Genomic DNA, 18,163 nt, shown 5'->3' on the forward strand with positions numbered 1-18,163 from the left:
CTAGGGCTGACAAACACCCAGGCTGGGCAGCTGTGACGTGCCCCCTGCAGGCCCCGCCCAGCCTGCCTCTAGGACATGATTCATGCCAAGCCAGGGGCTGGGTCTTGGGCCTAGAACTGGCTCCCCAAGCGGCACCAGACTGTGACCTGGAGGCACAGGTCAGAAGGCTGTTCCTGAGACCCAAGGGCTTAGAGGGTCCACACCCAACAGACCCTTCTTCCCACTGCCCCTTTGCCCAGGAGAGTGGCAGTCCTCCAGGAGGCTGACGCTGCCTCAGGCCCAGCCTCACAGGGCCCTGGGCTGCCCTGATTTATGTGTCTGGTCCAGGCCTTGGAAGCACCACCAGTGCTGGAGAAGGGGCTGGGAGCTCCCATTCTCCAAAGCCAGGCCCTGCTGCTGCTCAGATATGAGCTCATCCAGGCCCGACCCCCAGGCTGGGTAGTAGGATTGGAGGCGGACAAGAATGCAGAGGATGCAGAGGGGAGAGACCCAGCCCACATAGAGGATGCTGGGCAGGTGGGACTGGAACAGCATTTAGGGACCAGGCTCAGCCCATGCTATCCCCAGACTGGAAGGTACTCCTCTCCCCAACCCCCAGGCCCTCTCCTATTTCTAAAAGCCACATCAGCACACAACAGGCACTCTGTGTTTGAAAGAACCCAAGAGGGCTACACTCTTCCTGGCCCCTGCTGCGAGGCCCAGGCTCTGAATCAGAGAAAAAGCTCTGAGGGAACCTGCTGTGCAGGGGGCCTCCAGCTGCCACTCAGCCCAGCTCTGGTCTCCATGCTGCAGCCCCTCCTGCCACTCCAGCCACCAGCCTTAAGGCCCGCTCTACATTATCCTCATCACTTCTCCACCACCTCCAAAACCTGGGCCTCTGGGACATCTCTGGAGTCAGGCAACCCTGGGTCCCAGCTGGAGCGTGGACACTGACCAGCTGTGTGACCTTGGGCGAATGTCGCTGCCTCTCTGCTGCTATGTTTACCCCTGAAACAACACTCGAACGCTCCCTGACAGTGGGCCTCGAAGCCCCTAGCACGCTGCCTGGCCTGTGGCAGATGTTCAGGAGCAGGAACTGTCTGGCTCAAGGTGGCCATCTCCCCTCCCCTCCCAACCTCCACCCCTTCTGCACCCTCACGGGCCACCCTTCAGCCTGCCCCAGAGCCCGTGACAAGCCACCTTCTCCATGACCACCCCCAGGCTGCTAAAGAAACCCACAGCTGTGCCAATTGGCACCGCGACAGATTCAGGGCTGCACATCCGCTGGGTGTCCAGGCAGCTCAGCAGCCCCTCTCGGCTCTCTCGTGCCCCAGCTTGCCAGCTGCACCAGACCTTGACCTCTCTCCTCCAGCCCATCTCCACCTGGCCCCTCAGCAACCAGCTCTGTTACAGAGAAAGCAGAAGCTATGACATACGAGCCTCCTCCCAGTCTTATCCCACCCCTCCAACGGATCTCCTCACAAAGGCCAGCCCCTCAGCCTGGGCCTGCACCCCACCCCTCCTGCCTTCTCAGGGGGCTCCATCCATTACCTGCTCTCCCATCACCATCCCATCAGCATTTTCTCCTCATTGAAGCCCACGAACGTGTCCGGGCCTCCTCCATTCCGGGGAGAACCCTTCAATGACCCTCCTTCTCCCTCCTGCTACTGCCCTCTGGCTTCCCTTGCCATCCATGAGTGGTTCACAGCTGGCACTCCAGTTTCTCACCTGCCACTCACGTCCTTGCTCAAATGTCACCTCGCCTGGTAATCCACTGCAGTCTAGCCTCTGACCACATCTTTGCACAGAAACCGTTCTCAACAAAGTCCTCACCGCCCTCCTGGCTGCTCTGCCCTGCAGATACCGTGGCGGCCTCATCCCACTGGAGCCCTCGGCGCACTGGACCCTGGTGCCTCTCCCCACCTTGAAACACTCCCTTCCCTGACTTCCTGCCTCCCTGGCCCCTCCGTCCCAGTCTCCCTCCTGGTCTATCTTCCTGCTGCTTCGGGCACTCCCACGGCACACCCCGCATCCTTCTCCGGGCTTAACGAACCCCTCTGCATGGCTGTGCCGAGTCATTATCCCCTGAGCCCCCCACCCCGACTCCTGTCTAGTCTCCTGCCTCCTGAACAGGTCTCCCGATGGGGGACCCTCAAACTCAGCAGGTCCAAAGTAGGATCATCATCTCCTCTCAAACTTCCACCTGCTTGTTCCCCACCCTCTTTGCCTGAAAAACTCCTATTCGACCCTCAAAACCCACCTCAAATGACCTCTCGTCTGAGAAGTCTTCCTTATCCCCACTCCCCAGGTGGAACTGGCTGCCCCCTCTTCTCTGCGCTCTCTCATCACAGATGATTCCACCTTCTGACGGTCCGAACTTCCCCCCACCCATGAGCCTTTGAAGAAAGGCTGCCTGTGAGCCACCTCTCCCGACTGCAGTGACCGTCCACACAGAATCTCACAGAATCCGGCCCAGGGCAGTATCAGCAAACAGACTCCTCCCAGTTTTCTCTCCCCACCCCCACCTCGCGGGGGTGGGGGGCAGGTCACTGGAAACAGTCATTTATAATCTTCAGTATCAGCTCTGCCCAGCAGCCCTCCACCCATTTATGAATAAACATTCTGGAGATGCCTTCGACCTGTTGCAAACCCAGCCAGGAGTCCCCTTATCTAGCTCTTGTTTTGGTGTCTTGACCATCGCCATGTTCTTAACAAGCTCCCCACCAGCCTGGCATCCAGGAAAACTGCCAAGCAGGAACACGTGACCGGCCAGGCTGACCTGCCTGTCGTGAACTCATGCTGCTTCCTGAGGGCTCCAGTCTTTTACCTGCCACCTGCCAGCTGCCGCAGGCCAGCCCCACAACATAACCAGAGGTGATGTTGGTGGCTGCTGGAATCCACCCTAACTGAAAATAGGAGCATGTCCTAGGTGCAACTTGAGTCCCTCTCCTAGCCTCCTGGGCTGGGCCAGACAGAGGAAGGAACAAGCCCAAGGCCACATGGCTGGGGCCCGCACTGACTGCGCTCCCCTCCACCCCTGCCACCCTCCCTCGGAGGGGTGGCAGGCAATTTACTTCCCCACACGTACAAGCCAGCTCTCCCTGAAGGCGGAAGGGGACAGAGAAGGTCAAAGGTGTCAGAATAAACAAACGTTTATTCATCATCTACCATGCACAGGTCCCAGTCGCCCAGGGTGCAGAACAGGGGGCACCTGGGAGGAAGCTGAGCCAAGAGGAGAAGGAGGGGTCCAGGAAGGGGTGTGAGCGCCCCCAGAACTCCCGAGTATCCCGCCCAGTGAGCTCAAGGCCTTGCTGGACCAGGGGCTCTGAAGCTCACAGGCCTGCGATCTATCATTTTCCCACCTGGCTGCCTGCCGCGAGCACAGAGAGACCTGCTGCCCAGGACAGGCCCCCCGGGGCGACCCCTGAATGGTTCTGTTTTGTTTTGAAGAAGGTGACATTTGCTGCACCACTGCTACGTGCCAGTCACCACGTACCCTACATCACGTCGCTTCATCCTCATTAGGATACATTCCCCCACCTGCTAGTAAGGAACGAGGCTCCCGCACACTGGAGAGAGGCTGACGGGGATTCGAACCCAGGCCTGTCTGGCTCTGGAGGCCGGGCTCACTCCACCAAACTGCACTGGCTCTGACAAAGCGCAGCTCGACTCGGACCCCCTTAGAGACGCCGTCCCTCATTCCCATGGGCCCCTGAGTCACTCACTCCCTTGCCCCACTAAAGCCCCTCAGGCATGCCTCTATTACCCTGTTTTCACACCACTTTCCAGCTGTTCCTTTGCACACCTACCCCCACCCCCAAGGTGAGCCTGCTTGTCCTCTGTGGCCTCCGAAGTGACTGTCTAGGAGTCTGGCCCCAGACACACTCCCTGCTGAGGAGCCTTCAGTGGCTCCCCACGGCTACCGCCACCGAGTCGACCTCTGAGCCTGGTGTGCTCCGGCCCCCACTGGCCTCCCAGCCCTATCCTCCCCTCCCCTCCCCACCGGGCAGCCAAGCACACGGGGGGCCGTGGAAAGAGTGGGAAGAACACAGATTCAGGGTCCCAATTCCCGACTCTGCCACAGTCTTGCTGTGTGCCCTTGGGCAAGCTGTCTCGCCTCTCTGAACTTAAAAATCTTCAACTGAAAGTAAAGATGACGCTTCCCACCACAGGTTCATTGCGAGAATTAACAAAAGCAAGAGATGTGGACCGCCTGGAGCACAAGAACCTCCCGATGCCAAGGAGAGACCACCCCCTCTTGTTTTCCCTTGAATATACAAATGTTCCCCCCACCCCGCCCCGTACCTGCATCTGCTGATGGTGTTTCCTCCCCCTTGGAATTCCCTTCTTCCACATCAATATGTCAACATCTTCTACATGTCAAATGCCACCCCTTCCAGGAAGCCTTCCTAGGCTGACCGCATAGGGGTTTGGGTAAGCTGGTCCCTTCTCCTGCGGCTTAGACCCCAGGCTGCCTCCTGCTGCAGCTCTCATGGGCCCTGAGGGAGGGTCTCAATCTGCCTCTCCCCTCTTGCACAGAGAGCCTAGCTCAGGGCAGCCAGACACACAAGAGAGGCATTCAGCAAACACGGGCCAGATATCCCTGAGAGCTCCTCCACCCGACCACACAGGGGCCATTCTTGTCTCACCCCTGGCACTGGCAGGCAGAGGGGGCACAGGCTCTGCCATTTGAGCAGGACTGCAGACCCCGCCCCACCCCCAAACTCCACATAGTCCAACCCCCTTGGCCCCTTTTGGGGGGAACTTGTTAAAAATAATCATGATAATCATCACTTTCACAGAGCCGTGCAATTTACAAAACAGTCCCCAGCCTCCCTGCTTCCTCCCTGAGGCTGGCTCTGGTGCCCCAGAGCCCTAGGCACCAACTGATCCCCTTGGCACATGGCTCCCCGGCCCCAGCAGTGCCTCTTGTTCCCCATAGTGCACCAGAGTCCCGGGGGTGCAGGGACAGAGGGAGGTGGCTTTTGGAACTTCCGGGCTCCACCTCTGCAGTTCAGTACAACAGTGTGTCGCTGTGAGACCCGAAACCCAGCCAGGATGCCAGTGCCCCTCCGTGACTTCCTCCCCAAGCTGCTGGCCTGTCTGCCCAGCCTCCCACTGAAGCTGGCTGGGTCCCTGTCGCCACCCCCACAAAGCCAGGAGCTCCTCGAGAGCAGGGACCAAGTCTGACTCACCCTGTCTCCCCCATCTCCCTCACAACATCCATCTTCTTGCTGCTCTACTTAAAGCCCGTGGCCACATGGGTAAGGTCCCAGTGTTTTCAAATGCCAGTCAGAGCCCTGACCCCATCTCCCTCCCCTGGGGAGTACCGCCACCCAGTAGTGCCATTCTGTGTACCTCCCTGTACCTGGCTCGTCCCCACCTCTCCGCCCTTGCGTAGGCTGTTCCCTCCACCTTGGAAGCCCTTTCTCCTACGGGGTTTCCCGAAGCATGCAAGAGGCGATGATGATTGGGGGTGGCTCACAGAGGCACCATTAAACAACCGCGGATCACGGACGGGGAAACTTATCCCCTTTCCAAGTCTCTTTTAATTAGGGTGACGACTTGCCAATCTGCCTGGGATAGTCCAGGCTGCACTGTCGCCCTGGCGTAATTAACAGTACCCCCTACTCCCTTTATAACCTCATAAAAGTCCCAGTTTGGATGATGAATTACACGGCACCTAACTTTTCATCCTTCCAAATGCATGAAAGATGAAGTCCCTGGGCCTCCCAGACGTTAACACCTCCCTGGGCACATGCTGGTTTCTCTTTCTAACGAACAGGAGAACAGGCGCTAGAATTTGCTAATGTCGCTTTGTTTTCACTGTGGTCCTTTCCTCGGTTATCTTCTATTTCAAATAAGTGTTACAGGTGTTCCATTTATGATACGGAATTTCTTTTCAGTAAAACGAATTTAAAAAGCAAGTCGATTTGAGGGAAAATTTCAGAGGCTAGCGAATTCCTATTCACCCCTCAAAACCCAACTCAGATTCGGCTTCCCTAGGTTGCCTTCTCCCCTCTGTGGTCTGACCCCTGACTCGCCCTCCTCCCTGGACAGCGAGGCCTGCACTGCGTCACACCTGTTAAACTAAACTGTGACGGCAGGCAACTATTCATTACGGATTAACCGTGCGCCAGGCACTGTGCTAAGCACTTACCCACTTCCTCTTGCTTAGTCCTCACTATTATTCTGGGAATAGCTCTCCCATCCCCACTCTGTGGGTAAGAAATAGGGGCAAAGAGACTTACCCACGGTCACACAGCTCATCAGCGGTGGGGTCAGGCACTGAAGCTGGGGCTGGGCGACTTCAGCCCGTGGCCTTGACCACTATACACTAGTGGCCACTCTCCCCCACCAGAGGGCAGAGGGGGCGCCTGGTCCACCTCAGATCCCACTCATTCTGAGGTGGCCCGAGGCCTAGCACAAACTTCACTCCAATAGAGACACGAAGGTGTGTGTGATGGATGAACTGGGCGCAGCGCCTGCCGAGATGTCTGGGGGAGCCTGTGGCCCACTCTCTGTCCCGTGAGACAGCACGGAGCTCCGGCAGACAGCTCTGGGCTGGAAGGATCTCCCGGGAAACACGCTGCGCATGCTAGGTCTTCCTCCGCCCCACCCAGAGAGAGGCCCCGCCTCCCTGGTGTCTGAGCCCTACCTACACAGGCAGGTAAAGCCCCACTTCCTGCCACCGGCCCAGGCTGGCCAAAGGCAGGGCCTGCGTGCTAAGAGGAGAAAGGGCAATCTAGGACCAGGCTGGACAGGTGAGAGGCAGCTTCCTGGAGGAGACAGGGTTTGAGCTGTGCTTAGAAGGATGCAGAAGTTCTGGATAACCAAGGACAAACGGCATTCCAGGTGAGGGAAACGGCCCAAGAAAAGGCAGGGAGGCTAGAAAGCAAGTTCAGGGGCCGGTGAGGAGCCCTGGCTGAAAAGGGGTAGGGGAGAATTAGAGGGAGGGCTGGAAAGTACGTGGGGCTAGAATGCCAGGCTGAGGAGTTTGGGCCGCAATGAAGAGTCACTTTGAGCTGTATTAGGGAAGTGATGCCCAGAGAAACAGGGGCCCTGAGGTCCCAATGGGCAGCGTCTTGTCCAAGTCACACAGCAGCAATGGCAGGATAGGGATTTGAACCAGCTCTTGCCTCCCAGGCCCAACACTCAGGGGACCCCAGGCTCACCTGATGGCCATGACTCAGGAATAGAACCCAGATGATAGGATGGGCTAGCAGCAACCAGGCAAGGGTGGGACAGGTCCCCTGGGGGGGCAGCAAGGAGCATGGCAGAAGAGGAAGAGGGACCGCAAGAGTGAAAGATGCTTCCTCCCAGGTGTCACTTTGTGCAGCCATCCCCATTGGCTGATGCGCCCTCAGGACGGGAGGGTCAGTGGGCAGGAACTGCAGGTCTGCAGCGGCAACCCCCAGGAGCTGGGCTGTGCAGCTGGCACCACCTCTAGAACCTGCCTTCCCGCCCCGGCCTCCGTACCCGGCCTCCACTGGGCTCCTTCCTGCCTGCCGTCTTCCCTTTCTTCCTCTTCCCCACTTAACAGATTGCGGCAGCAAGATGGCACAAATTTATGGCTCAACTCACCAAAAATAACAAGAGATCTATCAAAGGCAGTTTGCGTGAAATTAACAGGCGCCTGTACACTCTTGTCAAACTCGTTCAGCTCTGAGGCGAGCCCAGCCACTCTGCTGGCCACTACCCACCAGTTCCCAGGCTCAGCGCTCGCTCTTCCACTGCCCACCAGCCCCGCCCCACCTGACCTTGCCATTGGTCCGACTTGGGGTATCCTAGAGGAGGTGAGCACAGCTCCCTGCCTCAGTACCTGGCAAAGGAGCCAGGAAGGTCCTGGTCTTCCCGTTCACCACCGTCCCTACCAATCTTGTTCTCAATCTGGCAGCTCTGTGTGCCAGCCGGTTCTCCTACAGTCTGTACATGTGTCCAGCTGGCCCAATGGAGAGAGGGCGAAGAGAAGTGTGGAGACGAGGCCAAGGGCTTGGCAAAGGTGGCGCTGCCACCCGGCACAGAGCGCCCTGGGCCCTGACGATGCCACTGGCCCTCAGACAATCCCTGCCACATGGAACAAACGGAGTCTTGCCCCAAAGAGATTGGGCAAAAGGGAGGAGGTGGCAGAGAGGACGAAGAGTCTCTTGCTTACCAGGGCAGAGGAAGAGGCTGTGCCAGCCCAGCTGTGGACCCCAATGTGAGCCCACTTATGATGGCTGATGCCCCATCACACCCTGCAGCTGCCCACAGGACCCTCCTGCAGGCACACCCATGGAGCAGCCTGGAAACGTGCCCAGCAGGACAAGGGGCATGAACAGAGGTCAGGCCCGGGAATAGCTGGGAGGTGCAGGGGCACATCACCCCTGCAACTCCCCCCAGGGCTCCCTGCTCAGAAGTGATACCGGGCCTCCTGCCCAGGGACATTCACCGTCTAACCTCACCCATCCTCAGTCACAGAGGCTGGCACAAAGTCCTGGATGACCATAGGGACAATGGTGCCCTTCCCATAACCAGTTCTCTCTGATCCCCAAAGACACCCAAGCTACCAACCAACCTGTTTCCGGCTTCAACCAAGCCCAGCTGGCAGCTTCTGGCTCTATGCTTCGCGTGGCAGCCTGCCCAGATGGAGCCTGCCCAGGAGGGCAGCGCCCTGCTCTGTCCACTACGGACTGCCGGGCTGACAGACTACGGGGAAAGCTAGCAGAAGAACCCACCCTCTGCTGAACAGGACGGAAGCCCCGCAGAGTGACAGGCAGTGGCAGCCAGGCCGGAAGAGCCATAAAGCTCCTGAATTATGCCTGACACTCTCCTCAGACATTCGACAAAGAGGCGAAATTCAATTTCTTCCTGCAGGCACTAAATCCCAGGCCAGCCTCCAGGGCCTGTAACCTGCCCGTGGCCTCATTGTCGCTGGGACGGCTTCATCGACAACTGATGAGAGGCCAACCTGGCCTAGGACAGAGGCCAGAGTGAGGCCACTGGGCACTCATCATGGCTGCGCATGATGCCAGATGTCTCACAGAGGCTGAGAAGCCCCTCCCCCAAATCACTGACGCCTCACCCGAGACCCTCTGCCTCCTTGTAATACTCTCAGTCATCATCCAGGTGCCCCTCTGACTTCCATCCCTGCGTGACATCCTCATAAGAGCCGGCCAGCACCTGTCACCCCAAATGGGAAAACTGAGGCCCATGGAGGGGAGGGGACCTTCTGTTAGTACCAGGGCTGAGAACCAGACCCCAGATCTGTCTCCCTCCCACCCCACTGCCTGCCAGGCCCCCCAGCCAGTCCCTGGCCAGTGGTGTTCAGCAGGCACGCAGCTGAGGAGCTTGGGGCCTCGAAGCAGCAGGGAGGAGGGCTGGCAGGAGGGAGCTGGGGTGGGAGCAGGAGCAGGCAGGACTCAAGGGCTCAGGGAGCTTTTGCCCAGTCAGCAGGAAGCTCTAGCAGCTGGCGGCCTCAGTCCCAGAAGACATGGGCCCAGAGCAGGGGGACAGTGGATGCTGGGAGCTGAGCCAGCCCAGCCCTCCAAGGCAGGTTCGGAGCTCAGGCCCCTTCACCCAGGCACATTCTTCTGCGCCTCCTTGTGTCCTGACCCTGGGGCCACTGCCAAAACTGAGTGACCCATGTGGCAGGAACACAGTCCTGCTCCCTGCATACTCCAGCCTCTAGGCAAACTTGTCAACGTGCAGTGCCAGGGCCTCCCACAGCCACTCCCAGTTTGGGCCTCTGCGCACTCGGCTCGCTCTGCCTGGAAGGCCCTCACCACCCCTTTGGCTTGGCTCACTTCCACCTGCCCTTCAGCTTCTTGCTCCTGGAGTTCCACTTCCTTCAGGAAGCCTTCCCTCACTGCCTGATTAGGCGGTCCCCTCCCTGGGTTGATCACAATGTGCTGTCTAATCTGTGCCCCATTCATACACCCAGACTGCAAACTCTTCGAGAGGGAGGTGTGACCTTAATCCATTTTGGTGACCCCAACATCTAGACAAGGCTGGACACAGAGAGAAGGGACACGGGTGGAGGGCCCCAGAACGTGCCCAGATGGGCATCAGCAGGCACCATCAGCCCCCTGGACACAGGCAACCCACCCAGGCCCGGCTTAGACTCACCATATCTCATCTCAGTTGTAAACAGGTCATTGCTGCTCCCTGAGTGCAAATCAGCCTCAGCAGATGGGGCTGGGCCCCCGGGCACCAGGGCATTGGACAGGGTGTGGGCAGCAGGGGGACCTGGAGGTGTGGTAGTGGCAGGGCTGGCCCCCACCTCACCAGGGCAGCTGCAGCCCGGCTGGGCAAAGCCACAGGCCCTGCCGGCAGCACGGCCACACTCCTCACTCCAGCGGCAGAGCACGCCACAGGTGAACTGGCTGGAGTTGTTGTTGTTGATGAGCAAGACCTCGACGAAGCGGAAGGCCAGCGCCGTGGGCGCCAGTAGGCGCCGAGCCTCCGAGGGCTCAGCCGACAGGCACAGCTGCACGAAGTTCTTGTCGAAGTGCAGGAAGGTGAAAGGGCCGGAGCCACCGCACAGCTCCAACCCAGCTGCTGCCTCCTCCTCCTCCAGCCGCCCCGCCTCCGGCCCCACCCGGGCCACCGCCTCCTCCAGGCCAGGCCGCAGGCAGGTGAAGTTGACCAGGTAGTGGTCCAGGGGCAGCAGGCGGGGCGCAAAGTGGGCGCACACCTCCTCTTGGCGGTTGAAGCGCAGGTACAGGGAGTACTTGGTGGGGTCGGGGTTCTCCAGAGTCCAGGAGCAGCCCGAGGCGATGGTGGGAAAGAGGTCCTGCAGCGAGAAGGCCCCGTAGAGCACACCAGAGGCCAGGGCGGAGCAGGCGCTGGGGTCGGGGTCGAAGGCGGCGGCCAGGCGCAGGGACAGAATCACAGATAGTAAGAGGGGACAGGCTGGGGTCATCCTATGTCCCTTGCCCTGTGGAGAGAGACAGCGTCAGTGGCCCCAGGCACAGCCAGCATGGGCTCTGTATCTCTTGTGGCCAGCTCTAGGGAGTGGGCCTCGTGCTTAACACCACCTGTATGATCTTAGGCAAGGGAGCCTCAGTTTCCTTACCTGTCGACGAAGACACCTGGGAGAGTACCTGGAATCTTGCAAACACTTGAGAAACAAACATTTGTCGTCGTTCTCACTGTTATCCTGTGGCCCCTGGTCAGTCCTATCAACCACAAGCATCTCCGCCTGACAGTCAGCCCTGGCCCCAGCCCACCAGCCCACCTGGGCTCCCCAGAGCCGCGCTCGCAGTTGCAGTGTGTCGTGATCAGCTGTGGGGCGTGCCACGCGTAACCCAGCAGTAATTGTCAAAGCAGCGGTGTTTGACAACGACTTGCTTTTTTATAAATCAGAGCGATTCAAGGTTATTCCCAGAACAATGTCATTCTCACTCACTTGCTCTGCTGAGTGGGAGAGAAAGGGGAGGCGTTATCACCAGAGTGCCAGGGACTGCGCACAACCCGAGCCATGCGTGAGGGAGGGCAGCACGAGCACGCATGTCAGGGGTGCTGCCGCGGTGGATTTCCTGGGGGACGCATGCAGGAGAAGCACCTACAAAATGGGTGCAGTGATCGCTCTCGAACCCTTCTTCCCCTCCAGCCATGGGTTACCTTCCAAGGCCTGGCTCAGGGCCTGCTACTCCCAGTGAGGCCACCGGGCCGTCTCCCTGCTCTTAGCTCCCACGGCTTTGGCTTGAAAGTCTATACCACCCATTCATGACCTCTGACCCTTGCTGTTCCCCAGAGCCGCCTCACACATCCCATGAGTCTTCAGGCTCCTAAGAGTGGAAACCAGAGTTCACTGATTTCCACCTTCCCCCCTCCCCAAAAGTGATGCCCTAAACTGAGCTCCAGGCAGGTGTGAATGTCCTCCAGGTGTGGGAGGGCAGTAGGGCCCCGGGCCCAACTGTGACAGGGATACCAGACAGTCAGGCCACCAGCCAGGACACAGCCACTACCCACAGCCTGCTCAGCCCCACTTGCAGCCCTGCCCCCGAAGCGATCCGCACTGCCTCCTCCTCCATGTCCACAGCATAGCTTACAGCACTGGATGGGCCCCAAGGGCCTGCTTGTTCCACATTAGAGGGAAAAAGATGAGGCTCAGAGAGAGGAGGCAACCTCCTCAAGATCACACACGAGTGGCCGAGCTGGGACTGGAGTCCAGGACCTGCGGCCCAGCGTGGGCTTCTCTCTCATCCACCAATAGCCTCTTGCTTCGCCCGCTTCCTTCCTGAGGCTTCAGGCCCCACGGACCAGCCATTATCAGCTCTGGGAACTAAATCACAAACGTGGGAAAATGCACAGGTGTGGCTAGAGTTTTCCAAGACAAAGCTGCTCCCCAGGGACACATATCCTCTCAGCTGTTCAGGAGTCTACATAGTGGCCAGAGGTGGGGGGGGGCAGGAATAAGAACCCCAGAATGCCCCTCCCTGTGCAGCACCCATGGAGCTCCTCACTGCCCCAGATCCCACATGCTACAATTCTGAGCCAGGCCCAAGGCCTAGCCACAAAGAAGCACTCGCCCCTCTCCAGCCAAGCACTAGGCAGTCCCACTTACTGGGGAGGAGCCACCCCACCCTCCTCCGAAGACCCGGCTGGAATTTTTCAGCAGAAGCCAGAGAGGCTATGTCCCCACTGTCACCCCAGTGCTGAAAAATGAACCAGACCCTGGTCTTCCCCACCCCACAGCATGCCTGTCCTAAACTGTTCAGCCTGCCCAGCCTGCTGTGGCACCAGCAAAGCCAGCAGCCGATGATGAGTGACACCCAAGCCCCCACTGCCCCCAATTATTTTTAAGCAGGCTGCAAAATTCAGGCCATGGCTGGGGCTCAGCGGATGATAGGTGGGAGCTCATTATACCTGGCCTCGCCTCCCCCGCTTGAAGCAGGTGGGGAATCTCCGCGCACAGACATCAACACCACACACGAGCCTGGACACCCCTGTGCCCTGCAGCGTGCAAAGAAGAGCACGTCTGCATAGATGCACCCTTGAACAGGCGAACACAGGCGTTCTGCATGTGAAGAGATGTACACGCACATAGGTGAGGGCGGACCGCCAATACGTGAGTTCACATGCACACAGGGCTGCGCACACTCACATGTAGGAGGGTGTAAAGAGCCAAATGCTTGTTCACATGTGCAGAGATGCAAAGGTGCTCTCTGGTGTGAACACACACAGGTGTTTGGCTCTCTGAGGCTCAGCAGAGGACAGCTAAGCGTCAGGCAGGACCTGACCTGCCTGCTCCTGTCCCTTTGTGCTCCTGGGCCCTCTTGGGCCTCTGCAGCTCCCTGTTCATAGCCCTGACCCACCGAGAAGCACTGGGGCCACAATCGCAGTGCTGCGGCCTGGCTTCTCTAGCACCGAGCCCCTCCTAACCCCACCCGAACCCCTCCTCCCCTCGTCTCCTTCAGACACCCCCTTCACATCAATTCTAGAATTTCTAGAATTGCACCCTGAGTAGGTATAACCTTCGCTGTTCCTGCTGTGACAGAAGACTTTTTAGGGGCCCTTCTTTATATCACTCCCCGCCCACAAAATAAGGCAAGGAGCCCAAGGCCAAGCTCGATCAGGGAGAACCTCCCCTGGGAGGGGACCTAGAAGAATCCTTGCCTCACAGACAGCCTGAGTAGGTTATTAGCCATGACTAACCCCTCTGGAGCCTCAGTTTCCCGCCCTGTGGAAGGTATTCCTGCCCTCAGGATTGCATGCACCCTCTCATTCCGCCTCCCTGGGGCGAGCCCGGAGACGGCTTCCTTCCCCTCTTCTCGGAAATACACAAACTCCCCTTTCCTGCTGAGGTCAACTGCCGCCTCTGGGAAGGCTCTTTGGGTTGAACCACAAGAGTGGCTTTGCCACCTACAAGCCCACAAACCCCTCCATGCACAAGAGCTAAACAGGAGAGACCTGAAGGTCAGCCCTGAGGAAGCACTTCCTGGGTCAGGAGGTTAAGGAGAGAATAATGAAAAGGCCCCCTTCCTCAGGCCCTCACAGGGCGGAGACGGGGGAGTTGCTGGATGGAGTAATCTCAGTCTCCTCAGGCTACCTTCACCGCGCGTCTGCCCAGCAAACCTGGGAATCCCACCCCTGCCCAAGCACACTCAGACCCCCTTGTTCCCAGGTCCACAGGCTTGCTCAGACTCTGGCTTCCCTCCCTTCTGCGCCAATGAGGGAATCAGAGGCTTTTGAAGCAGCTGGAAGGGCCAAGACAAGACTGCTGCTGGGGGACGAGGGGAGGTAGCAGAGCGGCGGGGTGGGGCACCGCAAGCCAAGGGCTGAGTCTCGGGGTTCCCGGAACCGACCCTGATCCGCCCAGCGGGCTAGGAGCAGGGAAGCTGGGCTGTAAGGAGCGGAAGCCCGGCTGCGGTCAGGGGATGGGTGGCAAATGGGGGAGGGGGCGCGGCGGTTTAGCCACCTGGCAGCTTCAATTTGCCGGCCCGTCACTCACCCTCCATCTCCCTGGCGCTTGCTGCGGGCTGGACCCAGGCAGACGCGGGCAGAGACCCCGGGTCAGAGCCTCTGAGTCTCCTGCCCACGCACCTGCGGGGATGGGGGTGGGAGCGAGGTCCTCAAGGACTCGTCTCCCGGAGCTCTGGCATCCAGGAAGGGGCACACCCTCCACCCAGCCTCTGAGCTGGTGGGCAGGATCAAAGGGAGGGGGCGCCCCCCCCCCCCAGGGCGGCCCCTCCCTCCAGACTGGCCTAGAGAATCGCTCCACCTCTTTCACGCGAGGGTCTCTCTGTCCCGGGAGGGGGGCTCAGGGAGCCTCCCGCACACCATGAGGAGGGGAATGAGGGGCGGCCCCGGCCCCCAGCCCCCCGGGGCGGGTGCCGCGTGGGCGGCGGGGGGAGGGGGCGGTGACTCAGCCGCCCTCCGCCCGCCTCCCCGGAACTTTGCAGCAGCTGGAGCCCGCCGTTGCTACAGGAACGGAAAGCTTTTGTTCCCCAATGTCTGGGCTGCCAGGGCAAGAGGGAGGCTGCCACTCCCAGGTGAGATACAGGCCTGGCCACACTGCCCACAGACTTCCAGCCCAACAGAACGTCAGGGATTCGAGCCCCCTGACCCCGCCCTTCACTCAGGCCAAAGCCAGGCTTCTTCAGACCCTTGGGGCCCTGAGGCCAGGCCCTCCCCTCACTCTGATCTGGAGCACTAACTCCCCGGGAAAGTTCCTGATGGCATCTGATCTCCTGAGTGGGGGAGGTGCAGATGTCCGTGCCCTGCGTGCTCCTCTGTGACCGATTTCCCACGTGGGCCCTCCCTAACAGGTGGCCTACCTTGGAGGGCCTGGGCTTGGGTTTCTTCTCTGTACTTGTCTCACCTGCCAGCCTCTGCACCTGAACAAGGGCCTCAGGGACCCTGAGCAGAGCTGACCCCACGGTGGTGCAGTGGGACGCTAAAGGATGGGGGCGGGGGGACCAGCAGTCACGGGCTCCCTCTCCCCACTACATGGGGTGAGGTATTTTCTGGCTTTGTGATCCTGGGAGTTGTAGTGAAACCACTAGAACCTGTTCTGCATTTCTCTTCTGGACTTAGGTGCAGTAGAGAGAGGCCTGACCTTGGCCTTGAAGCAAAACAACCCAACACACCTACTATTGTTGAGCATTATTAGGTGCCACACACTCTATACAATCTAATGTCATTCTTCCAGCAACTATGAGGCAGTTACCATTGACCCATTTCACAGAGGACCGCCTGAGACTCAGAAAGGTGATGTAGCTCGCCCAAGTCACACGCCTTTTGAACCCAGGTCATCTGACTAGAAGCTGAGTACCTAACAACTACTTACTCAGCTCCACTCCCAGGGGTTGGAAGGGAGGAGAGGGTGCCGAGACAAGCTAGGACGTCACTTGGGTGCTTACCTACATCTATTCCTTTCTAAAGAATGGGGGGGTGGGGAGAGGGCGGAAAAGCAGAAGAGAAGAGGGGGAAATCTCTGCCAATCTGGTCCAGGGAAGGCCTTCTCCCATGCCTCCACCACCACCAGGCATACCCTGCACTGAGTCCGCACTGACCCTCTCGCCACCACGGTGGCAGCATGGTGGACACTCCCCAGGTGCCTGCTCGGTTCCAGGGCCAGGTGGATTCCCCCACTGCCTACTCCACGCCCAAGCCAGGCAGAGCCCACCTCCGCCCCCACCTCCCACCTCATGGGGTGCTCTGGGGTAGACAGACAGAAGCTCCCTAGAGACACCTGCCCGAGCCCAGACAAGCCCAACCAGACCATCTCAAATCTAGTGGTCTGTGCCTGCTGGTCTGTGCCTGACGGATCAAAGGGCTCCGGAACTGCTGCTAGGATGCGCCCCCCCACCCCCCACCCCCAAAGTGTATGGCCTGACGACCAGTGCTGTTCCGGCAGGGCTGGCAGGGCTAGCGCAAGAGGGCACCCGGCTTCGCCCACCAACCTCCCCTCCGCAGGGACTTCCCAGCGCTAGTCCCGCAGCCACCAATGCTACTCGGGCTGCGGAAACCTGGGGCTGTCCGCTGAAGAAAAAGGGGCAGCGGGTCCAGGGCGGGCGGGCAGGGGGCGCCAGAGGACACCCAGGGGCCCGGCCGGCAGCTGGCAAGGCGGGGAGGTAGGCAGCATCTCCCGGCCCGGGAGCCCCTCCCCCCTGGCGGCACTAGACCCTCCGCCCGCTCGGCACCGGCCGTGGCGCGGAGGACTTCCCTCGGACCCAGCCGACCTCCCAAGTGGCCGCCAACTCCACACCCTACAACTCCCTCCCCCGCCTATCATGCCAGCCCCCAGGGCTGCGGGAGGGCGCGTTCCGTGCCTGGCTCTATGCCCTGGGGTGGGAGGAGAGGGATGAGGGTGGGCAGATAGACTCTGGCAAAAGATGGACATGGGAGCCAGGGATGCAGGACCAGTGGAGATCCCGGCTGGAGAAGAGGGGGCTCCGAGCAGACGTGAGGGACACGGCTCCAAATCCAGGCTGAGGGGGAGGGGACTTGCAGGAGAGATTGGCGAGAGATAGCGAGACTCCGGACAGATATGGGGGAGGGGGCAAGTCGGGCAGAAATAAGAGGGGAAGCGTGGTCGGGATACCCGCGCTGGGAAAGGCAGTAACTACGGGCAGAGATGAAGTGGTGGAGAGGAACAGGGTCCCGGCATCCAGACGAGGAGGAGGGATTAAAGGGAGCGACACGATCGAGCTGTAGGTTGGAGAGAGGTTCTAACGAAGGTGGGGGGCGCGCTGCCCGGATCCCAGCTAAAATAGGGAGAGACTGGAGACTGCGATGGGGGTAAGGGTTGGATCAGGAGTGGGCAGGACTCGTGGGGGCGCTTTAGCAAAGATGGGTAAGGGGAGGGGACAGAAAAGGGACTCACCAGAGATAAAGAGGACCTCGGCCCCAGGCTTGCAAGTTCCCAAAGACATGAGAGTGGGTAGGCGCCGAACGAAGTCAGTTCGGGCAGGGGAGAATTCAGCAGAGATAGACAGGGGAGCACCCGAGTGCGGGCTGGTGCGGAAACTCCGGACCGCGCGGAGAGGGCTTGGTTCGGGGCCGGATCAGGGTCTGGGGCCGAGCACTCACCTGGGCGCCGTCAGCAGCAGGAGCGGGGGCCGGCGCTGGCGGAGGCGACCAAAGGGCGCAAGTTTGCCATCCCTAAGGAGGGGGCCTGGCCGAGCGCGGGGTAGCTCGTAGCAGCCACGCGGAGGGCCGAGGCTCCCGATCCACAGAGCGGCGGGTGCAGAAAAGGCGCCGCGGAGCAGCGCGGGGCGGGCGGGCGCCGGGCCAGGCGCGGGCTCCTGCCGCCGCCCCCCACCCCGCTCCCCCGCCCGGATCACCGTCCGCGTCTCGCACCGCCTCCTATTCGTGGGCGGCGGCCGCAGCCCCGGACTCCAGGAGCCCGCGCCGCATCCTCCTCGGTCTCTAAGCGTCGCCGCCGCTGTCGCTGCCACCGCCTCCTTCGTTGCCGAACCGGATTCCTCGGGCCGCTCGGGCCGCTGACCGCAGCGCGCGCGGAGCCGAGTGACGGCCGAGGCTGGACGCGGCGCCTGCGCGGGCCGGGCCCGAGAGGGGGCGCGCGCCGGGCTCGGCGAGAGGAGCTGCCGGAGAAGGGGCGGGGGGGCGGGGGCGACGCGCGCAGCCTCCTGTTAAAGGGGGAGCAGCGCCAGCCGAGCCAAGCGCGCCCTCCCCTCCCCGCCCTGGGCCCCAGGCGCCGGCGCGGGAGAAGCCCCGGGTAAGCCCCCTCCCA

At 60.4% G+C, this 18,163-nt stretch overlaps 1 protein-coding gene across 6 annotated transcripts in view; it reads right to left on the bottom strand.

Annotated features, from left to right (window-relative positions):
- The window catches only part of ADGRB2 (adhesion G protein-coupled receptor B2), a 36,001-nt gene extending 18,046 nt beyond the window's left edge, over positions 1–17,955 (bottom strand). For 3 of the 6 annotated variants that reach the window (XM_036025685.1, XM_036025684.1, XM_028513736.2), the window contains exons 1-2: positions 17,500–17,955; positions 10,087–10,897 (exon numbers count right to left, since the gene is read on the bottom strand). In XM_036025685.1, coding sequence (XP_035881578.1) covers positions 10,087–10,882 — 796 coding nt within the window. In that variant the 5' untranslated portion in view covers positions 10,883–10,897; positions 17,500–17,955. Of the gene's footprint in view, positions 1–10,086; positions 10,898–17,499 lie in introns of those variants that run through there. The other 3 variants (XM_036025687.1, XM_036025686.1, XM_036025683.1) reach the window with 2 other exon arrangements.
- Positions 17,956–18,163: the final 208 nt, after the last annotated feature.

The sequence above is a fragment of the Phyllostomus discolor genome, chromosome 5 (genome assembly GCF_004126475.2).
Source record: "Phyllostomus discolor isolate MPI-MPIP mPhyDis1 chromosome 5, mPhyDis1.pri.v3, whole genome shotgun sequence".
NCBI classification, from domain to species: domain Eukaryota; kingdom Metazoa; phylum Chordata; class Mammalia; order Chiroptera; family Phyllostomidae; genus Phyllostomus; species Phyllostomus discolor.